Below are 22,847 nucleotides of genomic sequence, written 5' to 3' on the forward strand. Positions count from 1 at the left end.
CGGCATCTGCGTCAATGAAAATCGTTGCTGTACCTAAGTATTACTGTCAATAAAATATACCTACTTCTGCTGCCAGCCTTGTACATATTGTCAAACCAGGAAACACGGCATTGTGCATTTCACTAAGCGTGGAAAAAAAACAATGAAATGTGTACAAACAATGGAGACATGATAAAAGTTTACAACTGTGAAACTTTTCCAAAAGCGGTCTTTTATTGTGTAGCAAAAGCTTTTGACAGTTTTCCGCGTTTTTTCACCTGACGCGCCGTTTCCCGCCAAAGTTTCTCTCGGATCCGGAAATTCGCTTCCATAGACAATAAAGCAAAAATGGTGTGACAACACAGAAAACATATACTCAAGAATAATAAATCTTCGCCTTGTATAATATCATACAACGAGATCTTTTTCAAAAGACAAATTCTTAATTTTCAAATAATCAAGATGCGGCGCATTGAATATAGCCTATCGGTATTCTATTTATTATCTGTTCTGTGGTCACCCACGGTGGCCGCGCGGCTTAAGCGTTGGACTATAAAACCGTGGGTCCCAGGTTCGAATCCTGGGTCTGGGCAATTACACATATTGTTTTTCAATTTGTGTGTGTCGGTGTATGGACCTAATAGGTTGAGCAAGTGGCTAACATCCATTTCTCATAAAAAACAAAATCTGTCAATACAAACCTCTACTCTGTGGAGGCCCATATGATCCTATCAGGATCGGACATGGTCGGAAAAGTATTGAGGTGGCGAGTAGTATCCAGGGGGTACTAAACAACCACAGGGACACCCTAAAACCCGTTGGATAGATAAACTCATAAAGTTCGGTGGATGTACATGGCACCGAAGAACTATGAGTGGAGGAAGCTAGGGAAGGGCTTCATCCGAAAATGGATTGACCCCAGCTTGATTATGATTTTGGCTAAAGGAAAACAATCATATTATTTATAAGGAAGACTGACAATAATAATGTACTGTCTAGCATTTGGTTTTGTTATTATAAATTAATCATGTTTGTGACAAATAGTATGTTTTGAAGATTAAAATAATAACAAAACAATTATAACTATTTTTACACTGTGACTAAAGGTTGCCAACCTCTGGCATAGGAAATCTTCATTTTTGTCATTGTATACTTTCATTGTTGAGAATGTAAATAATATGCTAATTGATGCATTTTGGGGTAGAATTTTTATAGAGCACAAACATGTATGATTAATGGCAGAATATCTTCAAATAACTGTGTTTTATTATATTCCGTAGGTATACACAGTGGCGGCTCTATCTAAGGGGATCAAAAGGTTCGTACCCGGCAGTGACGAGGGGTGGAAGTAGACTGTTAAGATCCGAGATAAATAGTGCACACGAAACTTTGTCAGTCATAATATACTAATAATTATATTATGTTCTATTGAACTATTAATACAAATTACAGATGGTGCTGGATAGTTTTTCAAATTAAATAATTAAACCTTGCCTCAACTTAGGTAGGTATGCATAAGCGATCCGACAAAAATAATACACTTTTTCAGTCATACTTATATTTTGTTTTCGTTGAATTAAGAATACATAATAATATGACTAATACATATATCTTTTTAATAACACTGTCTGTTGGCGCCAATTATCGTGGCGTAAATCACATCCCATATTTCCACCCTACCTAGGTACTATACTCATTGTTGTCATCCATATTTTTATCAATTAACGAATGACTGTACAAACGTGTTTGCAAAAGTTAGTTATATTCAGACCATCAAAGCGTCAAGACTTGCACTAGTTTGACCGCCCTAGCGTCATCAAATAAGTAATTCATTTACGAGTTACGGTTCGACCAATACCGCGTCAATCACCGTAATTCATAAACTCATTACCCACCCATCCGTCACAAGTACAGTGTAACTGAGAGAGTGATCGTACTAATTGTGTGAATGCGGGAATATGGAACCAGCCCAGCGCACCCGCCATATCAACATCAAAGGTTAGTGCCTGGATTGGATCCCTGTTTAACCCCCCCCCCGCATCCAAATCATCCCATTCTTAGTCCACTAAAAAGCGTCACCACTGTCATAAAAAATGTGTAACTCAAGACCATTTTTTGTAGGTATGACTTTCTGTTTGACAATAGGGTGGCCAATAATTTTACTAATAGTTAATATTGTTTTATTTTCATAACTTATTTAACAATAATTCTAAAGATTTTCAAAATAAATTACACAGGTACCTATAATTAAATTAAACACATTTAAAGAAACTCAAGACAGAAAACTAAATTTACACAAAATTCTATTTAGGTAAATAAAAGTAAGTACCCAAGTTACAATTTTACAGTACCACTACAGAGTGGAGGTAGTATTAACTGACTGTAGGTACGAAATGTTGAAGGTAATATTACGAGGAATGGTTGTTAGTCATTCACCTAACACATTAGATACTTGCACTGGATCAAACATTGAAAAATATAATACTATATACCGCGGGATCGAATCCACCGCTATATTAACTAGGCCACGGTGGATGCCATACATTAATAGATATCTATATAAGAATGGAAATTACCATTTTCATAATATGCATATGGGCTTCCACAGAGTGATGATAATTTCATTTTTTTAACAGGAATGGTTGTTAGCTATTCACCCATCCTATTGGGTCCGATCAACGATCAAGCTAAGTTGTGTATGTAACGCCGTCATTACCATAAGATAATAAGCTTATCAGAACCGGTGATGTCATTTCTGTATATTGCGGAGATAAAAATAACATCGCAAGTTATTGCAATCCAACATACAACCATTTGTAACAAGGCGCTTAAAATGTTGGGCTTCGTCATGCGTACTTCCCGGGTCTTTTCGGATGTTACGGTATTAAAACTTTTATTTAATTCTTTAGTTCGAAGCAGACTTGAGAGTGGGTCTATTGTTTGGGCACCGCATCAGTTGAAGTATGGCCTTATGGTGGAGAGGGTTCAGAAGAAATTCTTGAGACTCCTTTATTTGAGGTTGTACGGATACTATCCGTGGCTTTATCCAACTGACTTTCTCTTAGGCATGCTTACATACTGCAGTTTGCAATTTAGAAGAAATCTTTATTTAGCTACGTATTTTTTTCGACTTATACAAGGTATAAATGAGGAATCTGCCATTCTGGGCAGTGTTGACCTGTGTGTCCCAGATAACTATCTTAGAAATAGAGAACATCAGTTGTTTATTCTCCCAAGGTGCAGAACCAACCTGCCATTGGTAATGCCAATTGGGAGGGCGATAACTATGTCCAACGAAATTGCTTCGGGTGTTGATATATTCCACCTACGTGAGGATGAGTATAGGTGGACGTTATTTTATAAATTTTTAAAATAGGGTCTGCTTAACTCATCCGGTGTATTTCCATGTACCTATATAATTAATATTTTTGTATGTACATATTTCTACTGTTTAATAACATACTATCTATCTCTTTTTTATGTCATGTTGTGAACGTCTTAAACTTATAATTTGTAATGTCCACAATATGTAAAAATAAATAAATTGAATTGAATTGAAATCACTCTAAAAATAAAAAGAAGTTACATCACCAATAGGAAAATAATTAAAAAATGGTTGTCTCATACTTTTTTGTGATCACTCAAGTGACCCTTTTTTTCAAACAAATTGTTTCTGAAGACAGCATGTTGGAAAATCCCTCTTCTATATTTGATGTCTATGAAACACGTTTATATGCCCCATCCTGAGTCTAGCCTATTGCATCGTTCTCTTTCACTCGGCGTCGCTCTGTCATATGTTTCATCAAAACTGTCGAACTTCGCGCTGCTTATGTGGTATGTTTATAACAGCCTACCTCCAACCTGGTACCAGGTAACAATTAAATGAAAATTACCTACCAAAGAAAACAAACATTAAAATTTGTTTTATTAACATGAACTCTGTTTCTTCTAAATATTATTATACTATATTTATTTATTGCACTATTAAAATCAAATTGATATACCGAAGAAACTAATTACATTATTATGTATGTACACCTACCTAAATTAATTCTAAAAATTGTATAAAAAATAATAAATCATTTTTATTATATTTTTGGTATTTCGTTCACATATCTCCATCGACACCGATGGAACACAACTTGCACCCCAATACAATGAACGGCCAGCGGGGGTGATTTTGCTAGCGATGCAATTATTAACGTTTGAATGTATTTTATACAATTATATACGCGTATTCAGCTTGAAAATAATCTTCATGTGCGTTGAGTTGACGCCATTAATGCATTAATATAGTCAACATTTCTCTGTATGGATACCGGTCCACCGTGTCCTATAGGATTGCGTTTCTTATGATGCATTTATGTATACCTACCTATTCTATCTTATCAATGATATTATATTTAGCATTAGCGAAGGGTGGAGGTAGGCTGTTAAGATCCACCATAAATAGTGCACATTAAACTTTGTTAGTCATACATATTTATTTTTATTGAAGACTATAATTATTTCAATGAAAACAAATAAGCATAACCGACAAAGTTTAGTGTGCACTATTTATGGCGAATCTTAAAACCCTACATCCACCCATCACCATTCATATCGAGGGTATACTGACAGAACGCATTAACTCAGTTTTTGCTGTTTTTCTGTTTTAAATGCCAAAATGTATACAATTTTACGCTCTACGTCCTGGTAAAACGCACTAAAAGGCATTGGATATAATGGTGAGAAAATAGAAACATTATTAAATCATATTGTATTTCTTTTATTCTGATAGAAAGCATGATAATGACCTACTGCGTTCTGCGTATACAAAATACAGGACTTGTAACATGTTGTATATTGTGTTTGCCATAAAGGTTAGTCTTTATAATGTAGAAAAAATGTTTTTAAATCATTAAAAAATCTACATGGGAGAATGCTTTGAAAAAAACATTTAAGTCCTTTTTGCGATTATCTCAGAACTTGTTTTAACGACTCAATGCTTTCTGTCAGTATACCCTCGATATATTGGTATCTACTAATAGTAGGTAGTATTTCAGTTTGTTTTAACGCAGAAATGTATTTATTTTCTTGATAATAAAGAAATAATAAATTTATTGATATGGAATACTGGTTCGTAATATTACAAATCCCACCATCTGAAATGTTCTAGAGCTGCCACTGGGATATATCAGGTCTATAAGTCATAACTAGGTCACATTTCTTGCTAGGTAATATATTATGCTAATTATTTCAATTTAACATATTACGTAATACTAGAATCTGGGATGTCTTTAATAATTTATGAGTTTCAAGTAGGTCTCAATATTATTGAATATAAATAATTTATGATTCAGCAAAGCTACCGCAAACTCTCAAAATAAGCGAAAATCATAGCATATATTTACCCTTAATGACCGTTAATTTTCAATTTAGTAAATGTGTGACCAGATTTCCCCCTGATTAGTGACAGGCAAAACATTGTGTCGACAGCTTTAAATAGCTAGGAGTACATGTCACAGGAGATGGCACTTTGGGAATGGCAAGGGCAACATTTAACTCGTTGCGGAATGTCCAGGACTCATGAATGTGTTTAGCTAAAACTAAATGTTGCCTTATCGACGTTTGCATTCTGACAGTGCTAATTTTCAATAGTGAAGTCATGGCACAAGTGTTGATAGATGAAATTTTCAAAATTCAATAAATTTTTGGTTGCTTTTCAAAAATATCAGTAGATTGACAAAAAATTGACACTTTAAAGTGGGCATATTATTATATTGCATATCGTCGTTGAAACTAGAAAAATGTGTAGCTGTTTTAATCGAAAATTGACTTTGAATGCCATCTAGTGGCCTTTGTTAATATCTCAACGACATAATTCTAAAAAAAAATGTAACATTGAATCATCGATAATATAATTCCAAAACCATATATTTGTATAAGAAACCATGTTTTTTGTCTCCTGTAATGCAGTATTTTTGGAGTTCCACAATTTTCAAGTTGCAATGACGATTTCCTGATTACCTTACGAACCCTTTTTTTGTGTACATGTCTAAAAAGTCTATAAGGAAAATATACATTACCACACCTTTCATTCTAGATCTTGCAATCGCTCCAAAACAGTTTGAGATAATTATTTTACAAATTTGGTAAAAATATCAGCCTTGGCTTCACATGCCAGGGTGGCTTTCAAACTATTCAGGAACTCAGATGTTGTCTGCTGCCAAGCGCCAATACTAAACACCTACTGATGGAACATTCGCACTGATACTATCAGTTGATAAAAGCCTTGGCTGTCTCGCAACTCATCTCGCCTTCCAACATTCGTTAAAATACTTTGAAATGACTCAGCAGCGAAGGGTGGAGGTAGGCTATAAAGATCAGGCATAATAGTGCCCACTACTCTTATTTGTTTTCATTGAATAAGCTTAGAAATCAGATTGTGTTGTTACTTTTTAAAATTCAATTAAACCTACATAAACTAAGTCATAATAATTATTATGTAAGTCAAAAATTATGTCTAAAATTATGCCATTAAATCATACATAACACCATCTGCAATTTGCATTATTAGTTCAATGAAAACAAAGAAATATGACTGACAAAGTTTAGTGTCCACTATTTATGTCAGATCTCAACTGACCACCTCCACTCTTCGCCATGGCCATCAATAGATATAATATAATGGTATTAGTTACTTAATCAGTAAGGTTTTTATACTTATATGTAAAAACTAGTTTTATACTTAGGTATTGAATTAAAATATTTGACAACCATATTAAATAATTAGAAATATATGAGGTAGATCAACGTTTCTTAACCTTTTTACATCTGCGGACCACAAAAAAATCGAAAAATGTTTTGCTGACCATCAACATTGGAATAAAATAATAAATATTTATATTTACACTATTTTTGAAACAATTGTCGAAATATAATACAACCCACTTCAAATATTGGGTTTCTAGGTAACTATTATTAAACTGCAGAAAATTTTTGCGGACAACCCAAAAATCTTCGCAGACCACCGGTTAAGAAACTAAGAGATATAATATGATAGAATGTCCTAAAACACAAATTAATTACGAGGGTGGGTCAATAAGTCCTTAGAAAAGCCGACAGGTGGCGCGACTAGTACTGCAAGCGGTTTGTTTTCATGCAGCGGCACTACCGATTCAGTATGCTGCGAAGTTTCAATCAGATTGGTCGGGTTGTTGTGTCACTTGCAACTATTTATAACTGGTTAAATGAATTTAAACGTGGTCGTACATCAACAAAGGATGAACCACGCTCAGGACGTCCTGTAGAGGTGACTACACCAGAAATGATCAATAAAATCCACGATATGGTGTTAAGTGACCGAAGATTAAAGTTGAGTGAGATAATTGAGGTTACAGGGATCTCAAAAGGTAGCGTCATTTCTATTTTACATGACAAATTGGGCATGAAAAATATTTCTGCAAGATGGGTGCCGCGTTTGCTCACAGTCGACAATAAACGCAGTAGGGTGGTGGCCTCTAAAGCCCTGTTGTCGCTCATGCAACGCAATCCGGATGAATTTTTTCGTCGCTTTGTGACGGTAGATGAAACATGGATACACCACTATACTCCCGAGACGAAAGAACAGTCAAAGCAGTGGATTGCGAAGGCAAACCATGTCCAAAGAAGGCGAAAACCGTAAAATCAGCTGGTAAGGTTATGGCTACTGCAGTGGCGAAGGGTGGAGGTAGGCTGTTAAGATTCGCTATAAATAGTGCACACTAAACTTTTTTAGTCATATGTATTTGTTTTTATTGAACTAAGACTACAATTTACAGATGGTGTAACTTAGTTTTTAAAAATCAATTAAACCCTGCCTAAACGAAACCATAATAGTTTTGGTCTAATTTGGGCAATACGATAAAATTGTGCACACTTTTTCATTCATAGTTATTTGTTTTCGTTGGATTAAAAATACATATTACACATATTGTTGGTTAATTTTTTTAATTCATTAAGCCCTGCCTAAACCAAACTATAATAAATAAAAAATATTATTCTATTTATAAAATATTCAAAGTTATATATGATTTAATTGCATATTTTTAGATATTTTATAGATAGACATGTATTTTTTGACTATTATCTATTATGGCTTGGTTTCTCAGAGTTTAATTGAATTTTAAAAACTAACCAACACTATCTGTAAATTGTAGTCTTATATCAATGAAAACAAATATGTATGTCTGAAAAAGTTTAATGTGCACTGTTTATGGCGGATCTTAACAGCCTACCTCCACCCTTCGCCACTGGGCTACTGTATTTTGGATGCACGTGAAATTATTTTCGTTGACTATTTGGAAAAAGGAAAAACAATAACAGGGGATTATTATGCATCTTTATTGGACCAGCTAAAAAACAAAATTGAAGAAAAACGGCCTCATTTAAACAGGAAAAAAATCCTCTTTCATCAGGACAATGCCCGTGTTCACACATGTTTACGATCAATGGCTAAAATTGAAGAATTGAAGTTCGAATTGGTCGACCACCCACCGTATTCGCCAGATTTAGCCACCAGTGACTTTTTCCTTTTCCCAAACTTAAAAAAATGGCTAAGTGGACAACGTTTTTTTCAAATGAAGAAGTCATCGATCGGACAAATGCTTATTTTGAGGACCTTCCGAAAACTTATTTTTCTGACGGTTTAAAAAAAATTGAGAAACGTCTAACCAAGTGTATTGAGCTCCAAGGAAATTATGTTGAGAAATAAAAAAAAAATACAAAAATAAAACCTGTTTTAATGCTTTTTTCTAAGGAATTATTGACCCACCCTCGTACATAATAAGAAACCTTATCTTTCTATTGGTCAAGAGGACAGTCAGCGCACTGTGTTTTTTGTGAACCCTTCTTTAAAACCATGGGTCCATGAAGACTGGCTTTCACATTTCTATTTAATTAAACTTTTCTGCGAGTCGAACATGTTGGCTGTTACCAATTTTGGTATTAAATTCTGATTTTGACCAAATTTAAATAGCAGAAGATGGTTGATTAACCTACACACAATAGAAAATATAGAGGAAACTGACTTTTCAACTAATCTCTCAAATTGTAGATTAAAAAGTGATACATGGAATAGTGAAGGTGATGTTTAATGTCAGTGTTTTTTTTTTTAAATCATGTCAGATAATATTACAGATATAGGATGAAATAAAAGTCAAGAGCTTGTTACATTTCAAGGTTTATTGTAACTTAAAGTTGTACAAGGTGGTCATATCAGAAGGGGGCTCTGGAAAAGTAACCTGAAACAAAGGAAAAAACAAATTATTAGTTTGAAGACATGAGATACTTTCAACCAATACATTAAGGCACATCAGTGAAACGGCAAATAATTTTCAACTACAGGTGCGATGAAATTTTGGACTCGCTGCCGTTCAGAGAGAGAATGTCGAACTGGGAACACATCAATTTGTTTCATGATGGCGACGGGGGTATTAATTCTTAAATCGTGTAAAGATGACTAAAAACGTTACCCATTTACTTTAAGAAGATAACATGTGTATGAATATATTAATATTGTTCCTAATAGAACAATAAACAGAACATTAAATGAACGCATTTTGGATTTATATGACAAATTATATTTCGCTTGGCATGCGTCATTTGCACCCGCGACCCACAATCCGCGCATCGCCTAGCCACGATCTTTTTAGACCATGCCTCAACTGAGGTATAGCCAAGGCCTGAACAAAAACGATGCATGAGTGCGAGTGAGAAAGTATTCGGCACCCTTACAATCTCTGCGACACGCGCTAGAGTAAGATAAAAGGTCTACATATGTGTTAGCTAGTTTCCATAAGTATCGCCATCAAATCGGGGCGAAACGCTTCACATAGCGTCGATAACTTGCGAGCTCGTGTTGCTAAAATTGATATTTTTTGTGTTAAACATAAAGTCAATGGTAAATATTTTTAGTTAATTAAGTAGAAAAGATGGTTCTGTGTGTTGTCTTAAAATGTGGTAGCCGTACTGATAAGCAAGAAGATGGTATTACGTTTCATAGGTAAGTTGATACATGTTCGTGATAATTTATTTGTATTTTATTATTTATTTTAATATCAGTGACCTAGTGTTTTTTTAAAATAACTTAAATTATAGATATCTTTATCTAATGGTTGCATTTTGACCGCTTAAAAATACTATATAACGTAAAAAAAATAGAAAATTATATTTTAATTCTGACCGTCTAGTGTGAGCACTTTGGGCGAGCACTAGCGAAATGGTCTATGGTCTCGAACATTTGTAGACGAATGCGTTCGCTCGCCCACAAATCAAACGCAAGTATATAGTCTAAGGGTATAGCCTTAACCCATTGAGGACAGATTAAAAAAAAAAAAACAATGGACCAAAATTCAAAATGTTCTAGTTAGTTTTACAAGAATAAAACTGCTATATCTTTTTTTATTATGCATTGAAATTTCAATATTTCTTATAAAATATGTGGATAAATTTATTGAGTTCGAAGGAATATCTAAAAATTAAAAAAATATTGCAACATTGTCCAAGATGACTTGCGTCAACAGAGGCCGTCAATTGGCGGCAATTATCTTTGCCACACAATTGACTTTTAGTATTTTATTCCTTTCATTACTACATCATTGGGTCTATTCTATACTTATCGAACACTAAATTGATAAATAGTATCAAACTTAGGGTAGGTTTGTATCAAAATATTAGCACTTATTGTAACAATTACACGAAGCTGGTTTTTATTGTTGCAATAAGTGCGATATTTTAACAGCAGCAAGATAGGTGCTGTTAAAATATAGCACTTATTGCAACAATAAAAACCAACTTCGTGTAATTGTTACAATAAGTGCTAATATTTTGATACAAACCTACCCTAAGTTTGATAATATTTATCACTTTATCACTTTAGCGGTCGATAAGCATAGAATAGACCCACAAGCCATGAGATTCAAGAACAGTAATGTAGTGTAGCAGTGAAAAAATTATAGACACACCCAGGTTGTGTAAAAGTTCTTTTCTTTCGACCATGTCCGATCCTAATAGGATCATATGGGCCTCCATAGAGTGGTGGTTTGTATTCAGCGGCGGCTGGTCTAACATCATACAAGTCCACTGCACTGCTTGCATTGCTATGAAACATCGTTCAACATCGTAAATCATATTTTTTCTTCATAGGTTTTTAATATTATCGCTCACTTATTTATTGTAATGCAAACCATAAACCGATTTGCCCATATTGGCCAATAGGCGATAATACAGGCACTATGCAACGTATACGTCATCCTCACTGAAATCGTTTGCGCCCCGGCAATATATTTTGTTTACTTAAAATGAACCTAAAGCTTAGTATTAACTAAAGCCATTATAACACAACTTAAACCGTGCTAATCGTTTATGCCATGCGTAAGTTCCAGAATATCATGCGCCGACTGGGTAAAATGACATCATATTGTTCTGAGTAGAGAGCAATTACAGATTTCAATTATGGTGTGTTATTATAGGCACTGCTGTTTTTCTGTTCACAGACCAAATTATGTTTAGTATCATATTTAGCAATCTCGTATGTAAAATGCCTGTAAAACTAAAAACAATAGAATTCATTATTTTCTAAATTTAAAATCGGTAAGAAATACAATGTCGGTAAAAGATATTTTGATTAATGTATACTCCAATTTAAATCAGTGAAGATAAAAATAGTTTTGCTACCTACCGCATTTCTGGAAAATTAATATTTCATTATCCTGTGTGTTGACTAAACGCGAAATGATGTTGGTTATTTATAATATAGAAAATTATTAATTCATGAATTCTAGTGATAAGCTAATAAATCTTAATACTATTTCACAAAGTGCAATTTAATAATAATTATTATTCAAACAGTGTACAAATTGCTAAAAATACCTAATGTACATATAAAGAATAAGATGGCTTCCGTTAAAAGTAAGAGGTATTTATCTACTATAAGAGATACAATCGTTTCTTAAAACTAATCCAATATACAGGTAATTTCCCAATGTCAATAACGTTTTGTCAAATTAAAAACAACGCCGAATTGATTTCATTTTTCAATAAGGTAAGTTTCCAGCGCACCCTCAAAAATTACAATCCAAAAAATCATCGGCCGCCACTATTTGTATTGACAGATTTTGTTTTTTTTTTACGAGAAATGGATGTCAGCCACTTGCTCAACCTATTAGGTCCATACTCGTGACTCATACACAAATTGAAAAACAATATGTGTACCTGTCACTCAGGATTCAAACCTGAGACCCACGACACTATAGCCCAACGCTTAAGCCGCGGCCATCGTGAGAAAAGTTACAGGTGTATTTTGACCGCACAAGTAATTGAACCATTGTCAGTTGCCACACACTAAAGTATGCTTTGAGTTTAGTACACTAGAAAACAGTGGTCTCCAAAGTAAAGTATGCATACACCGGCGGTTACGCAAGCCGATATGTGTGTACACGTACATCAAAAGTTAATGTTGACAGGAAAAAAATACAAAATTAATAAACATATTATAGAGATATAATACGGAGGCTGTATAAACAAATTTATATTTTTTTTTTGAGAAATTTATGAGCTAGGTATGTACTCAAGAGTGCTAATTTAACTATTATCTAGGTATGTAAACTATTTCGCAGCAATCCTGTGGAGGAAAACTACATGCGTTCATTCAACTTAATCCAAGTTCTGAGTACATTGTAAAAATGTATGATATAGGTACCTATTTTCATTTTGATTTCTGCATTTAAAATGTGTTTCTTGCCATTTCACGCATATTTTTGGTGCTTTTTACTGGTTCTCCGTCATCTTTATCTGTCAGTCGCCATTTTGGAATTCAGCTATCCTTTTGTCATCGAGTTATAGTACGCGGTCCAAGACATAGTATTTCGGCAAAAATTATAGGCCGCTGAGATCCCCGGGGTTCCAGCGGCTAGCTCAGGTGTCCATCGAACCCCGGATTCACAAAAAAAAGTACGATATATTTGAGGGTGGAATTAAATAAAACCACGTCTGTCTCGTGTAACTTGGTATTCCTTATATTTTACACTTTCTTTACATGTTTAGGTTTTTACAATTAGTTACGCAGGTCCGTATATGTCGGAAAGGGGACGCTTACTAATTTCTTTTTTTTTTTTTAACTTCGCGTACCCACGCCATTCAGCAAAAAGGACTCTCGTGATTGGCCAAATTTTATCGCGTGATCCTTACGATTTGACGAATCACGAGGACCACCTCGGCGCAGGCGCGCGAAGACTTCAACGTTGCCGGCAAAATTTATTATATTTGAATACTTATATTTAGTCTTAAAATTATCGCTTTCATCCATCATCATTTATACTTTTTAAATTAAATTAAATATATCTTAATTACACCTCCGCCCAATATGCGATTTTCACACACCGGACGAAGGCCCTTACTTATAAATAAAAAATACTTACGTGGTTGAGCAAGGAATCAGATTAGATGTTTTATGAAGCCGTTTCTAGAGGTCAGGGTTACGTTTCGACTTGAGCTACTAAATGATTATTTTACACCGGGAGAAGCCCGCCTGTAACAGGGGTGTATCAATTAGCCCCATCTGGATTAAAGTCGAAAGGTACGCCCTGATCTCATCGGCCACCCATCCAATTCCTTGTTCATCCGTTAAGTACATGGCATGATAACAGTTTATAAAAAAATTCAACTACAATCTAACTATTCTAACAAAAAAAAAAAAAAAACTCTACACAACTAACTTTACGTATTGTTTCTATATTTATTTTAATTACTATTTTCCTGCTCAAAGCAATGCTCCTGAATAAGTCAGAGTTTGATTTATTTTCCTTTCTTATTATCATTTGTCATAATTTATTATTATTTTATTTTTCTCCTGTAATGTCGTGCGTTTATTTTGTTTTCGTAATGTTTTTGTTATTCTTCTCGTTCTTTTATACTAGTCAGCGGAGGGGTCGTGGAGCTGCAGTCTTCGACTCTTGGGCTGTCCAGTTTTTTTGTATTCCGAGAGGCTACATTTGTAGACGTTTGGCCCTCGTTCGGAATTATAGTTTCGTGTTACGTTTTTCTTCTTCTGGTGCAATAGGAGCGTACCTCGTTTGGCGTCGTCTGCCTTTGCAACCAGGGCGTGGTAGTGGCGTTACTATTGAGCCAGGCTCGTTTCGAGCAGCGGATATCTTTCTGTGGAAAGTTTTCCACTGATCTGCTGGTCTCTGGAGTATCACCTCATAGATGGACAGGTACTGTGTCTCCATCTGTTCCTATTACTGCGGGCAAGGCATCGTATAGCGGTACAACGGCCAGGCTCGTTGACGGCGGCACGGCTTTCTCACAGGTACTAGGATGGATTTTCACAATAAGTATCTTTTTCCCTTTCTTTTCTTTGTAGATGGTTACACTTCGGAAGTACCTCTTGTTGTTTCACGATATCTTTCAGGCGTCACGTCCCTAGTCTCTCCATGAACCTGCGCGAGAAAGGAGAGTGCGCACTCTCCACACCATCAAGCTTTGGTATCATGAATTTTCGGCTACGCTGCCTTTGGATGCGCTTACTTCGAGAGGTGGCTCCCTTTGTGCTTCCAAATTGTCTTCATCTGTATTTATTCTTTTTCTTTCTTTAGTAATTTATTCGTTCATAAGACTTCCTGTAGTTTAAATTTATCCGAATTTACTTTATTAATTACTCCTACCCCATACATTAAATAGCTACTAATTTTATATAAAATCTTCCCATTGTACTTATGGTACTTACTATCACATTTAATATTTTACCCTAATACCCATAATTATTTTGCAACATTGTATTGACTGTATAAATCACATTGATATTAAAATTGAAATATTCCACCCTCATTATATTTATTTCTGAATCAGTACACTTAAAACTGTGTAATTAACTTTATTTTTAGTGAAACCCATTTTATTTAAAAAAAAAATTGTTGTTTCGTTTTACGCGCCCGACATCCTATTCCAAAGGCGCGCCGCGCCGATTTGCGGTGCCTCTCACGTTTTATTATTATTATTATTTTTTTCATTATTGAAAGAGAAATTTACGGCTTATTGACTCATTTTTTTTTTTTTTATCACAAGCATACAATCTCTACTTTCATCCTCTTATACCTAATTTTAACGTATTATTAAAATTTCACTTATCAACTATAATATACACTTCGTCGAGTGATGCCGTATTATTCCCGTTCCGTTTTCGCTGTGTTAAATTTACGATTGGTAATTTGTAAAGAAATAATAGTGACGGTCGTATACTATTTTCTTCGTTTCTCTTTGGATTCAAATTATTAACACGGCGTAACTTTGAAACAGGTTTCGCGCTACTGTAGAATATCCTCTTTCCCGTTTATAAAATTGTTTGCGATTTTCAATGTTAATGTTTTCGAATTCATTCATATTTACTTTATTTGAACGGAAAGAATTGGCGTCACTCTGCGAAGCGTTATTTTTAAAACTAGAATGTACATTTTTCTTACTAATGAACTTAAGTTTACAAGGCTCAGAAAATGGGTCCTTAATTAACTTTGTATCCGTAATTAGAAGAATTTCCGGATGTTTTATTCGTATAATCTACACATTTCACTTCCAACAGGAACTCGGCGTTCACCCTTGACTCGAGGGTTGGCGACTGGTCCTGCTTCATCTCCTCGTGGTCGAGCCTGCGCCCGCACAGCTTCTTTGATTCCTCTCAGCTTGCGCGCCTTCTCAGCCCTCTTTTGAGGCTTCCTGGCCTCCCGTTTCCTTTTTCTCTCCTCACCGAATATCCCGTGGTCGAATAGGGTACACAACATGTTAGTGATACCCTAGGAAAATCGGCATTTTGCTCGCCGTTTTTCATCGCGAGTGGGCCGTGGCCTCTACGAGCCCTCCTCGCTGGATACCGTCGATGATGTGTCTGGTCTCCATAGGTGGGATTTGTGCAGCCATTCATCGTACTGGAGACGCGCTGGTGCTACGGTCTCCAGCACGACGCTAGGCGCGGTCAGCTCCGTATGTGGACTGTCTTCGAACACCAGAGGAGGGCTCTCCCGGTTTGATGTTGGAGACAGCACTTCTTCTTTGATAAGGGTCACGTCGGAGTCCACTTTTTAGTTAACCATTTCTTGGTTGTTCCGGCTCCTGGATCATAAACTTTTATTTAGCGTTCGCGGGCGTAAATTTTATTTCGCGGGTTCGGAAGAATCCATGCGATTCTTCGAGCTTCACGTTGCCAAGGCGCCATTGAGATCCCCGGGGTTCCAGCGGCTAGCTCAGGTGTCCATCGAACCCCGGATTCACAAAAAAAAGTACGATATATTTGAGGGTGGAATTAAATAAAACCACGTCTGTCTCGTGTAACTTGGTATTCCTTATATTTTACACTTTCTTTACATGTTTAGGTTTTTACAATTAGTTACGCAGGTCCGTATATGTCGGAAAGGGGACGCTTACTAATTTCTTTTTTTTTTTTTTAACTTCGCGTACCCACGCCATTCAGCAAAAAGGACTCTCGTGATTGGCCAAATTTTATCGCGTGATCCTTACGATTTGACGAATCACGAGGACCACCTCGGCGCAGGCGCGCGAAGACTTCAACGTTGCCGGCAAAATTTATTATATTTGAATACTTATATTTAGTCTTAAAATTATCGCTTTCATCCATCATCATTTATACTTTTTAAATTAAATTAAATATATCTTAATTACACCTCCGCCCAATATGCGATTTTCACACACCGGACGAAGGCCCTTACTTATAAATAAAAAATACTTACATGGTTGAGCAAGGAATCAGATTAGATGTTTTATGAAGCCGTTTCTAGAGGTCAGGATTACGTTTCGACTTGAGCTACTAAATGATTATTTTACACCGGGAGAAGCCCGCCTGTAACAGGGGTGTATCACCGTGTTGAAAATGTAAGTTTTTTGTTTGTCCCATAAACAAAACGGAGAATTCGAGAAATTCCTATGCCCTGCTTTATTAAAACACCGTTTATGACCGAAAACTGCTAACACCAGCCGCCGTCATTGACTGTCACGTTAGTTTTTTAGAGTATACAACGCAAGACTACGTCCATAGACTAATATCGCACACAGATCTTTTATTATTTATATTACCTATATAGATTATACTTACTACGTCCCTCGCTTCACGTAATTACGATTTGCTGTGCTTGAAGTACGAACATTTTACGGAACTTTAAGCATCGACAATATGGACAACTTTTAAACGCAATGAGATAAGCAATGGGGAATATTCTCACAACCGGCGAATTCAATTAATTCCATTTTTCAAAATTGTGGTATTTTTAATGTACTATACTTTTTTAATAGTACGCGAACCAAAATGTACTATAATTATAGTTCGGTTGGCAACACTTCGCTCACTGACGACAGCGAGCGGTGGCAGAGAACCAGTAAAAAGGCCCATATTTTTTACAATACCAAGTACTGTAATGTATTAGGCTGTGTGATGGTAACTAATTATTCATTTTGCTAAAAAAAGATACGAATTCACCAAACGACATTCGCTACGATAACTAAAACTGTTGTTCCAAGAGAGTGTATTTCATAACCCAACATAGATGACATTGACGTTTCCCAATATAAAATAACTATCATATTGCAACATATTCAATCTTAAAACTTCACTCCCCCGAATAAGTAAAATTGTGCAACAGACTTGGCTAATTGTATAATGAATATGACTGAATACATTTTGGCAGATTGTAGATTCTGAATTTAGAAACTTGACGTTTGACAGTTCACGACCACGTTTGCCGAGCATTTAACCGAGATAAAAATGGATTCACAGTGAATTACAAGGATGGCATTAATGCGTAGAATAGTAAATAACTGAGTAAAATACATACCTAAACGAAATTATCTTAATCTCCTAGCTTCACGCTCGGATTCGAGTAAGGTTAGAATGTCGCCTTCCCTGACAGGTCCCTTGACGTTGCGGATGATCTGACGATTCTGTTCTCCAATGAACTCTACCTTGACCTGAGTACACTGTCCTTGGGATCCAGTACGGCCCAAGACCATGATAACTCTTGCGCGAACACAGGGCTTATCCATTTTGGTTGAATTGAATTATTTTCAATGCACGTGTGGAAACAACGTACAAACCGCGTACGTACCGGAAGCAAAAAGGAGTGAGAAAGATGGCGGCCGATTGTTTATGACTATTTAATAGGCTATAAGAAATATTTTTTTCATAGCCATGTAAATTCGAATTGACGTTCTTGATTAAAATAAAACACGTTAAAATATCCTTACCTAAAAATTATGTACACCTGCTTACAAAGCCGGAAAGTTTAATAAACAAATTCATAAAAAATATCTTTTACATGTCGACTTATTAAAATCAGAAACAATAACATATGTTTTTTTTATATTGTTTTGTTATTATTTTTAAACAATGGTGGTTTTAAACAATTACGGTGGAAAATAAACTTCAATTGTTATAGTATGTAATACTCTTTTGTCAGCAAATTAGTTTACGTTATTTTTACTGCGGCTCTATGAATGTTGATACACTTTTGACTAGCAATTCATTGGATTTTAATCTACAAAAATAGTAATAAAAATAATGTCTATGTAGTTTTGAATTAGTAAAATAATTATTACTACTATTAGTAGAGTGAGTAGAGTTATATAGATATAGGAAATTCTTATGTATTCAATGGAATATTATTTATTATTGTATAATATTTCGTATGTACGCGTGACTAATTACCTGACTAAACTTAAAGTGACCAAATGAGAGGAAGTGTATTTCGATTAGGTACCTACTATAATTACATATTTAAGAAAAATGTAATTACATATTATTATTATCCCTAATCAACATGGTTTTCTTCCCAGGTTTTCTACCCATACCAATCTCTTCATATACCAGCAGTGTAGTTTATCTGTCATGCTTTTGAAAACAAGCAGTATACCTATAATATTAACTTCTCAAAGGCTTGTGATAAAGTCTCTCATAAGATACCTACTCATTTCCAAATTATTGAAAGACTTTGTTAAATTAGGTCAGTTATTACTATAGGTTCTTTCATTAATCTAATTTCTTCCATGTTACATCTGGAGTTCCCAAGTATATTATTTAAGTCCTCTCCTATTTTTATTATTCATCAATAATTATAAACGAAGATGGGCGTATTATATTAGATATAGAAAAGAAGCTGATTCGTTGGAAGACATATATTGAAAATCTGTTTGATGATGATAGGGGACCTATTGGCTATACTTTTAATGAACGTGAACAAGCCCCATGCATAAATAGGGCAGAAATAATAAACGCAATACGAAATTCTAAAAATGGTAAAGCTGTCGGCCCTGATAATATTTACAATGAAATGATAAAATTATTAGAAGAAGATCAATTAGAAATTCTCGTTGATTTGTTTAATAAAATTTACGAAACAGGCATAATTCCCGATGATTGGTTGAAATCGACATTCACCACTCTACCAAAAAAGGCGAATGCAAAGGAGTGTAGCGAGTTTAGAACAATAAGTTTGATGAGCCACATGTTAAAAGAGTTAAAAAAAATCATCCATAATAGGATTTTTCGAAAATGCGAAGAAGACATGGATGACACACAATTTGGCTTCAGAAGTGGTTTGAGCACTCGCGAAGCACTTTTCAGCTTAAATGTTCTAGTGCAAAGATGCCTAGATGTTAATGTTGATGTTTATATTATGTGTTTCATCAATTACGAGAAAGCATTCGATACTGTTAGGCATCCTAAACTTCTAGAAAGGCATCAATGCAAGAGACATTCAACTGATAGCTAACTTATATTGGAATCAAACAGCGAATATCAAGATCGAAAACAAAATCAGTGGAAAGGTAAAAATTCGTCACGGTGTAAGACAGGGGTGTATATTGTCACCCCTGCTATTTAACATGTACTCAGAAGCCATTTTCAAGGAAGCCTTACAAGGTGAATTGGTGGTTATTTTGGTTAATGGCAAACATATTAACATTATACGATATGCCGATGATACTGTGGTGATTGCTGATAGTTTAAAGAGTTTACATCAACTGATAGAAAAGGTTAATGAGGTCAGTAATTCTTATAGTTTAAAAATGAACCTCAAGAAAACAAAACTATTACTAGTATCAAAAATTGCGAAACTAGACACCAACACAAATTTTGTCATTAACAGCGAACCAATCGAACGTGTGACCCATTATAAATATTTAGGTACATGGGTCAATGAGAAATGGGACCAGTCTCAGGAAATAAAAACTAGAATTGAGATCACAAGGAGCACCTTTGCTAAACCAAGAGATGTCACGGAGACTTGAAGCTTTCGAGATGTGGCTGTATAGGCGCATCCTCAAAATTCCTTGGACTGACCGGGTGACAAATGTTGAAGTTCTCAATCGAATGGGGAAGGACCGAGAAGTTCTACGTAGTATCAAAACCAAGAAACTACAGTACCTTAGCCACATGATGAGAGGACAAAAATACAGCATTCCCCAACTTGTCATTCAAGGAAAGATCAATGGGAAGCGTAGCAGAGAACGGCGCCGCATTTCGTGGCTTAAAAACCTCCGTGATTGGTACGAGTGCAGCTCCACTGAACTGTTCCGGGTAGCAGACGACAAAGATAAGATCGCCTTGATGATGGCCGACCTCCGCTAGGGGATGGCACAATAAGAAGAAGAATAATTATATAACGGTATCTTCAAAGGTGTTCATGTTCTTCTTTTCACTGATAATATTGGTAAAGATTTTCAATTGCGTTTATAGTCTTGAAAATATTATTATTATCCAAAAAAAACTCAAACATTGCAAGAATGGTGTACAGTAAACAGTCATAATTTAACTACTCCATTGATGGAGTCCATCTACCACCGTGACCTAGGAATCATTTTCGATCAGAAACCAACTTTTAAATCACACATTAATCTTACTTTTCCCAACCTAATAAAATGGTTGATTTTTTCAAACGGTGCTAGCGAATTGAAAAAAATCGTAACAATTAAACTTTTATATATTTCTCTTGTGCACTCACTTACCATACCATACTATCATAAATCGTCCGGTGTTTGAATTTAAAACAAATCTCATCACGTTACAAAAAGTATTGATTGATATGTCAAATGCAAGGCCTGAACAAAAACGATACATAAGTGCGAGTAAGAAAGTATTCGGCACCCTTATAATCTCTGCTACATGCGCTAGAGTAAGATAAAAGGTTTACAGATGTGTAAGATTTCTTGCTATGGTGTCACCGCGAAATCTTTGTTTGTCTAATAGCTAAGTGTTGCTAAAATTGCTATTTTTTGTGTTAAATATAATGTTAGCGGTAAATATTTTTAGTTAATTAAGTAGAAAAGATGGTTGTGTGTCCTGTATTAAAATGTAGTAGCCGTACTGATAAGCAAGAAGATAGGTAAATTGATACATATTCGTGATAATTTATTTGTATATTATTATATATTTTAATATCAACTGACCTAGTGTTTTTTTAAAATAACTTAAATTATGGATATCTTTACATAATGGTTGCGTTTTAACCGCTTAAAAATACTATATAAAGTAAAAAATTAGAAAATTACATTTTAATTATGAGCGTCTAGCGAAATTGTCTTTGGTCCCAAACATTTGTATATGAATACATTTGCTCACCCACAAACCAAACGCACGGCACGCAGCTTCATTTAGCAATGCAATAGGTGGCGTCTAGATGTATCTATAGTCTAAGGTCAAATGTTAGCATGTGGCGCCCTCACTCAGCGGACAATTTATACTGGTGGATCTATACTATCGTAATTCGGAATTCAGTGCCATAGGCTGAATATAGTCAGCCTTGAAACTAAAGATGTTTCTTTCTCCAAAAAAAAGTGGGCAAGTGACTATTGGTTTGGTTTAGAAATTATAAAAGAAACACACAAATTACATTAACATGTTTTATTCTTTTCACATTAAAACAGACAACAATAATGAAATAACATTTTTATTATTTAAAATTTAAGCACTGCATTTTCCAGTAATAATATGGAATCTTTTTTTGTAACACTTATTATCATTTATATGGGTATATTTTTCTGTTAAGATACATTCATAATAAAATAAATTATTGTAAAATAAAAACAATCTTTCATTCAGTTATTATAAATTGACTTTTTTTTTTTATAATACATTTACAGTTTAATGGATACGCATTTATAATAATGAAATCTCTTTAAAATATGATTTAGGTAGCCATTTTGCTTAACTCATTATTGTAAACTAATATTATTATCATTTCTACGAGACATCAATGCATTCAACTAAACAAACCTTGCTAACTGTATATAGGTAGGTATTTTTATTCAGGATTATAGTACATAGTACAAGTTTAGTACACCGGTAACCAAGCTGACTAAATTGACTTCAAAGTTAAATAGCGTATTATAAATCTTACATAACATTCAGTAGATGAGAACTCGTTTGTAAAGCCTCCTTTATTAATATCTCACGAAAAAATATTGATATTGTTTGTTAATTTTTTGAAGGTGGACAAGTCACGCCAAAACATTCAAAATATTATATGCAATTGCTAAAATAATAAAAAAGACAATGTTCAGATCATGTTTATGGGATATACTCAAATACAGGTAACCCTCGTTCATTACGACCCCAGTGAGTGCGAATTCATTATGTCGTGATTGATTTTTAATATTATCTTTTCAGTTCTGCACTTAATTTACCATATGCCACCTGCTAGGAATCATTATATAATGAGTGGAATCACGTGTGTGATTAGATTATTTGACAGTTATCGACAAAATTTACATAATTATTTTCATGGCGTTTATTTTGTTATTAATTGTGTTTGATTTAGGTAGGTAGGTAGGTCTTTAAAATCCCAAAATTTCAC

The 22,847-nt window shown here is 34.8% G+C and overlaps 1 protein-coding gene across 1 annotated transcript; it reads right to left on the reverse strand.

The window, feature by feature from the left end:
• Positions 1-9,164: 9,164 nt before the first annotated feature.
• RpS28b (Ribosomal protein S28b) lies at positions 9,165-18,118 on the reverse strand. The gene is made up of 2 exons (XM_085959741.1): positions 17,835-18,118; positions 9,165-9,242 (listed from the first exon to the last, which is right to left on the reverse strand). The coding sequence occupies exon 1, from the start codon at positions 18,040-18,042 to the stop codon at positions 17,845-17,847; it is 198 nt and encodes a 65-aa protein (XP_085815867.1). The 5' UTR covers positions 18,043-18,118; the 3' UTR covers positions 9,165-9,242; positions 17,835-17,844.
• Between the last annotated feature and the right edge of the window lie 4,729 nt (positions 18,119-22,847).

This window comes from Rhyacophila brunnea, unplaced genomic scaffold, assembly GCF_057557595.1.
Source record: "Rhyacophila brunnea isolate RB1 unplaced genomic scaffold, BYU_Rbru_1.0 scaffold_9, whole genome shotgun sequence".
NCBI classification, from domain to species: domain Eukaryota; kingdom Metazoa; phylum Arthropoda; class Insecta; order Trichoptera; family Rhyacophilidae; genus Rhyacophila; species Rhyacophila brunnea.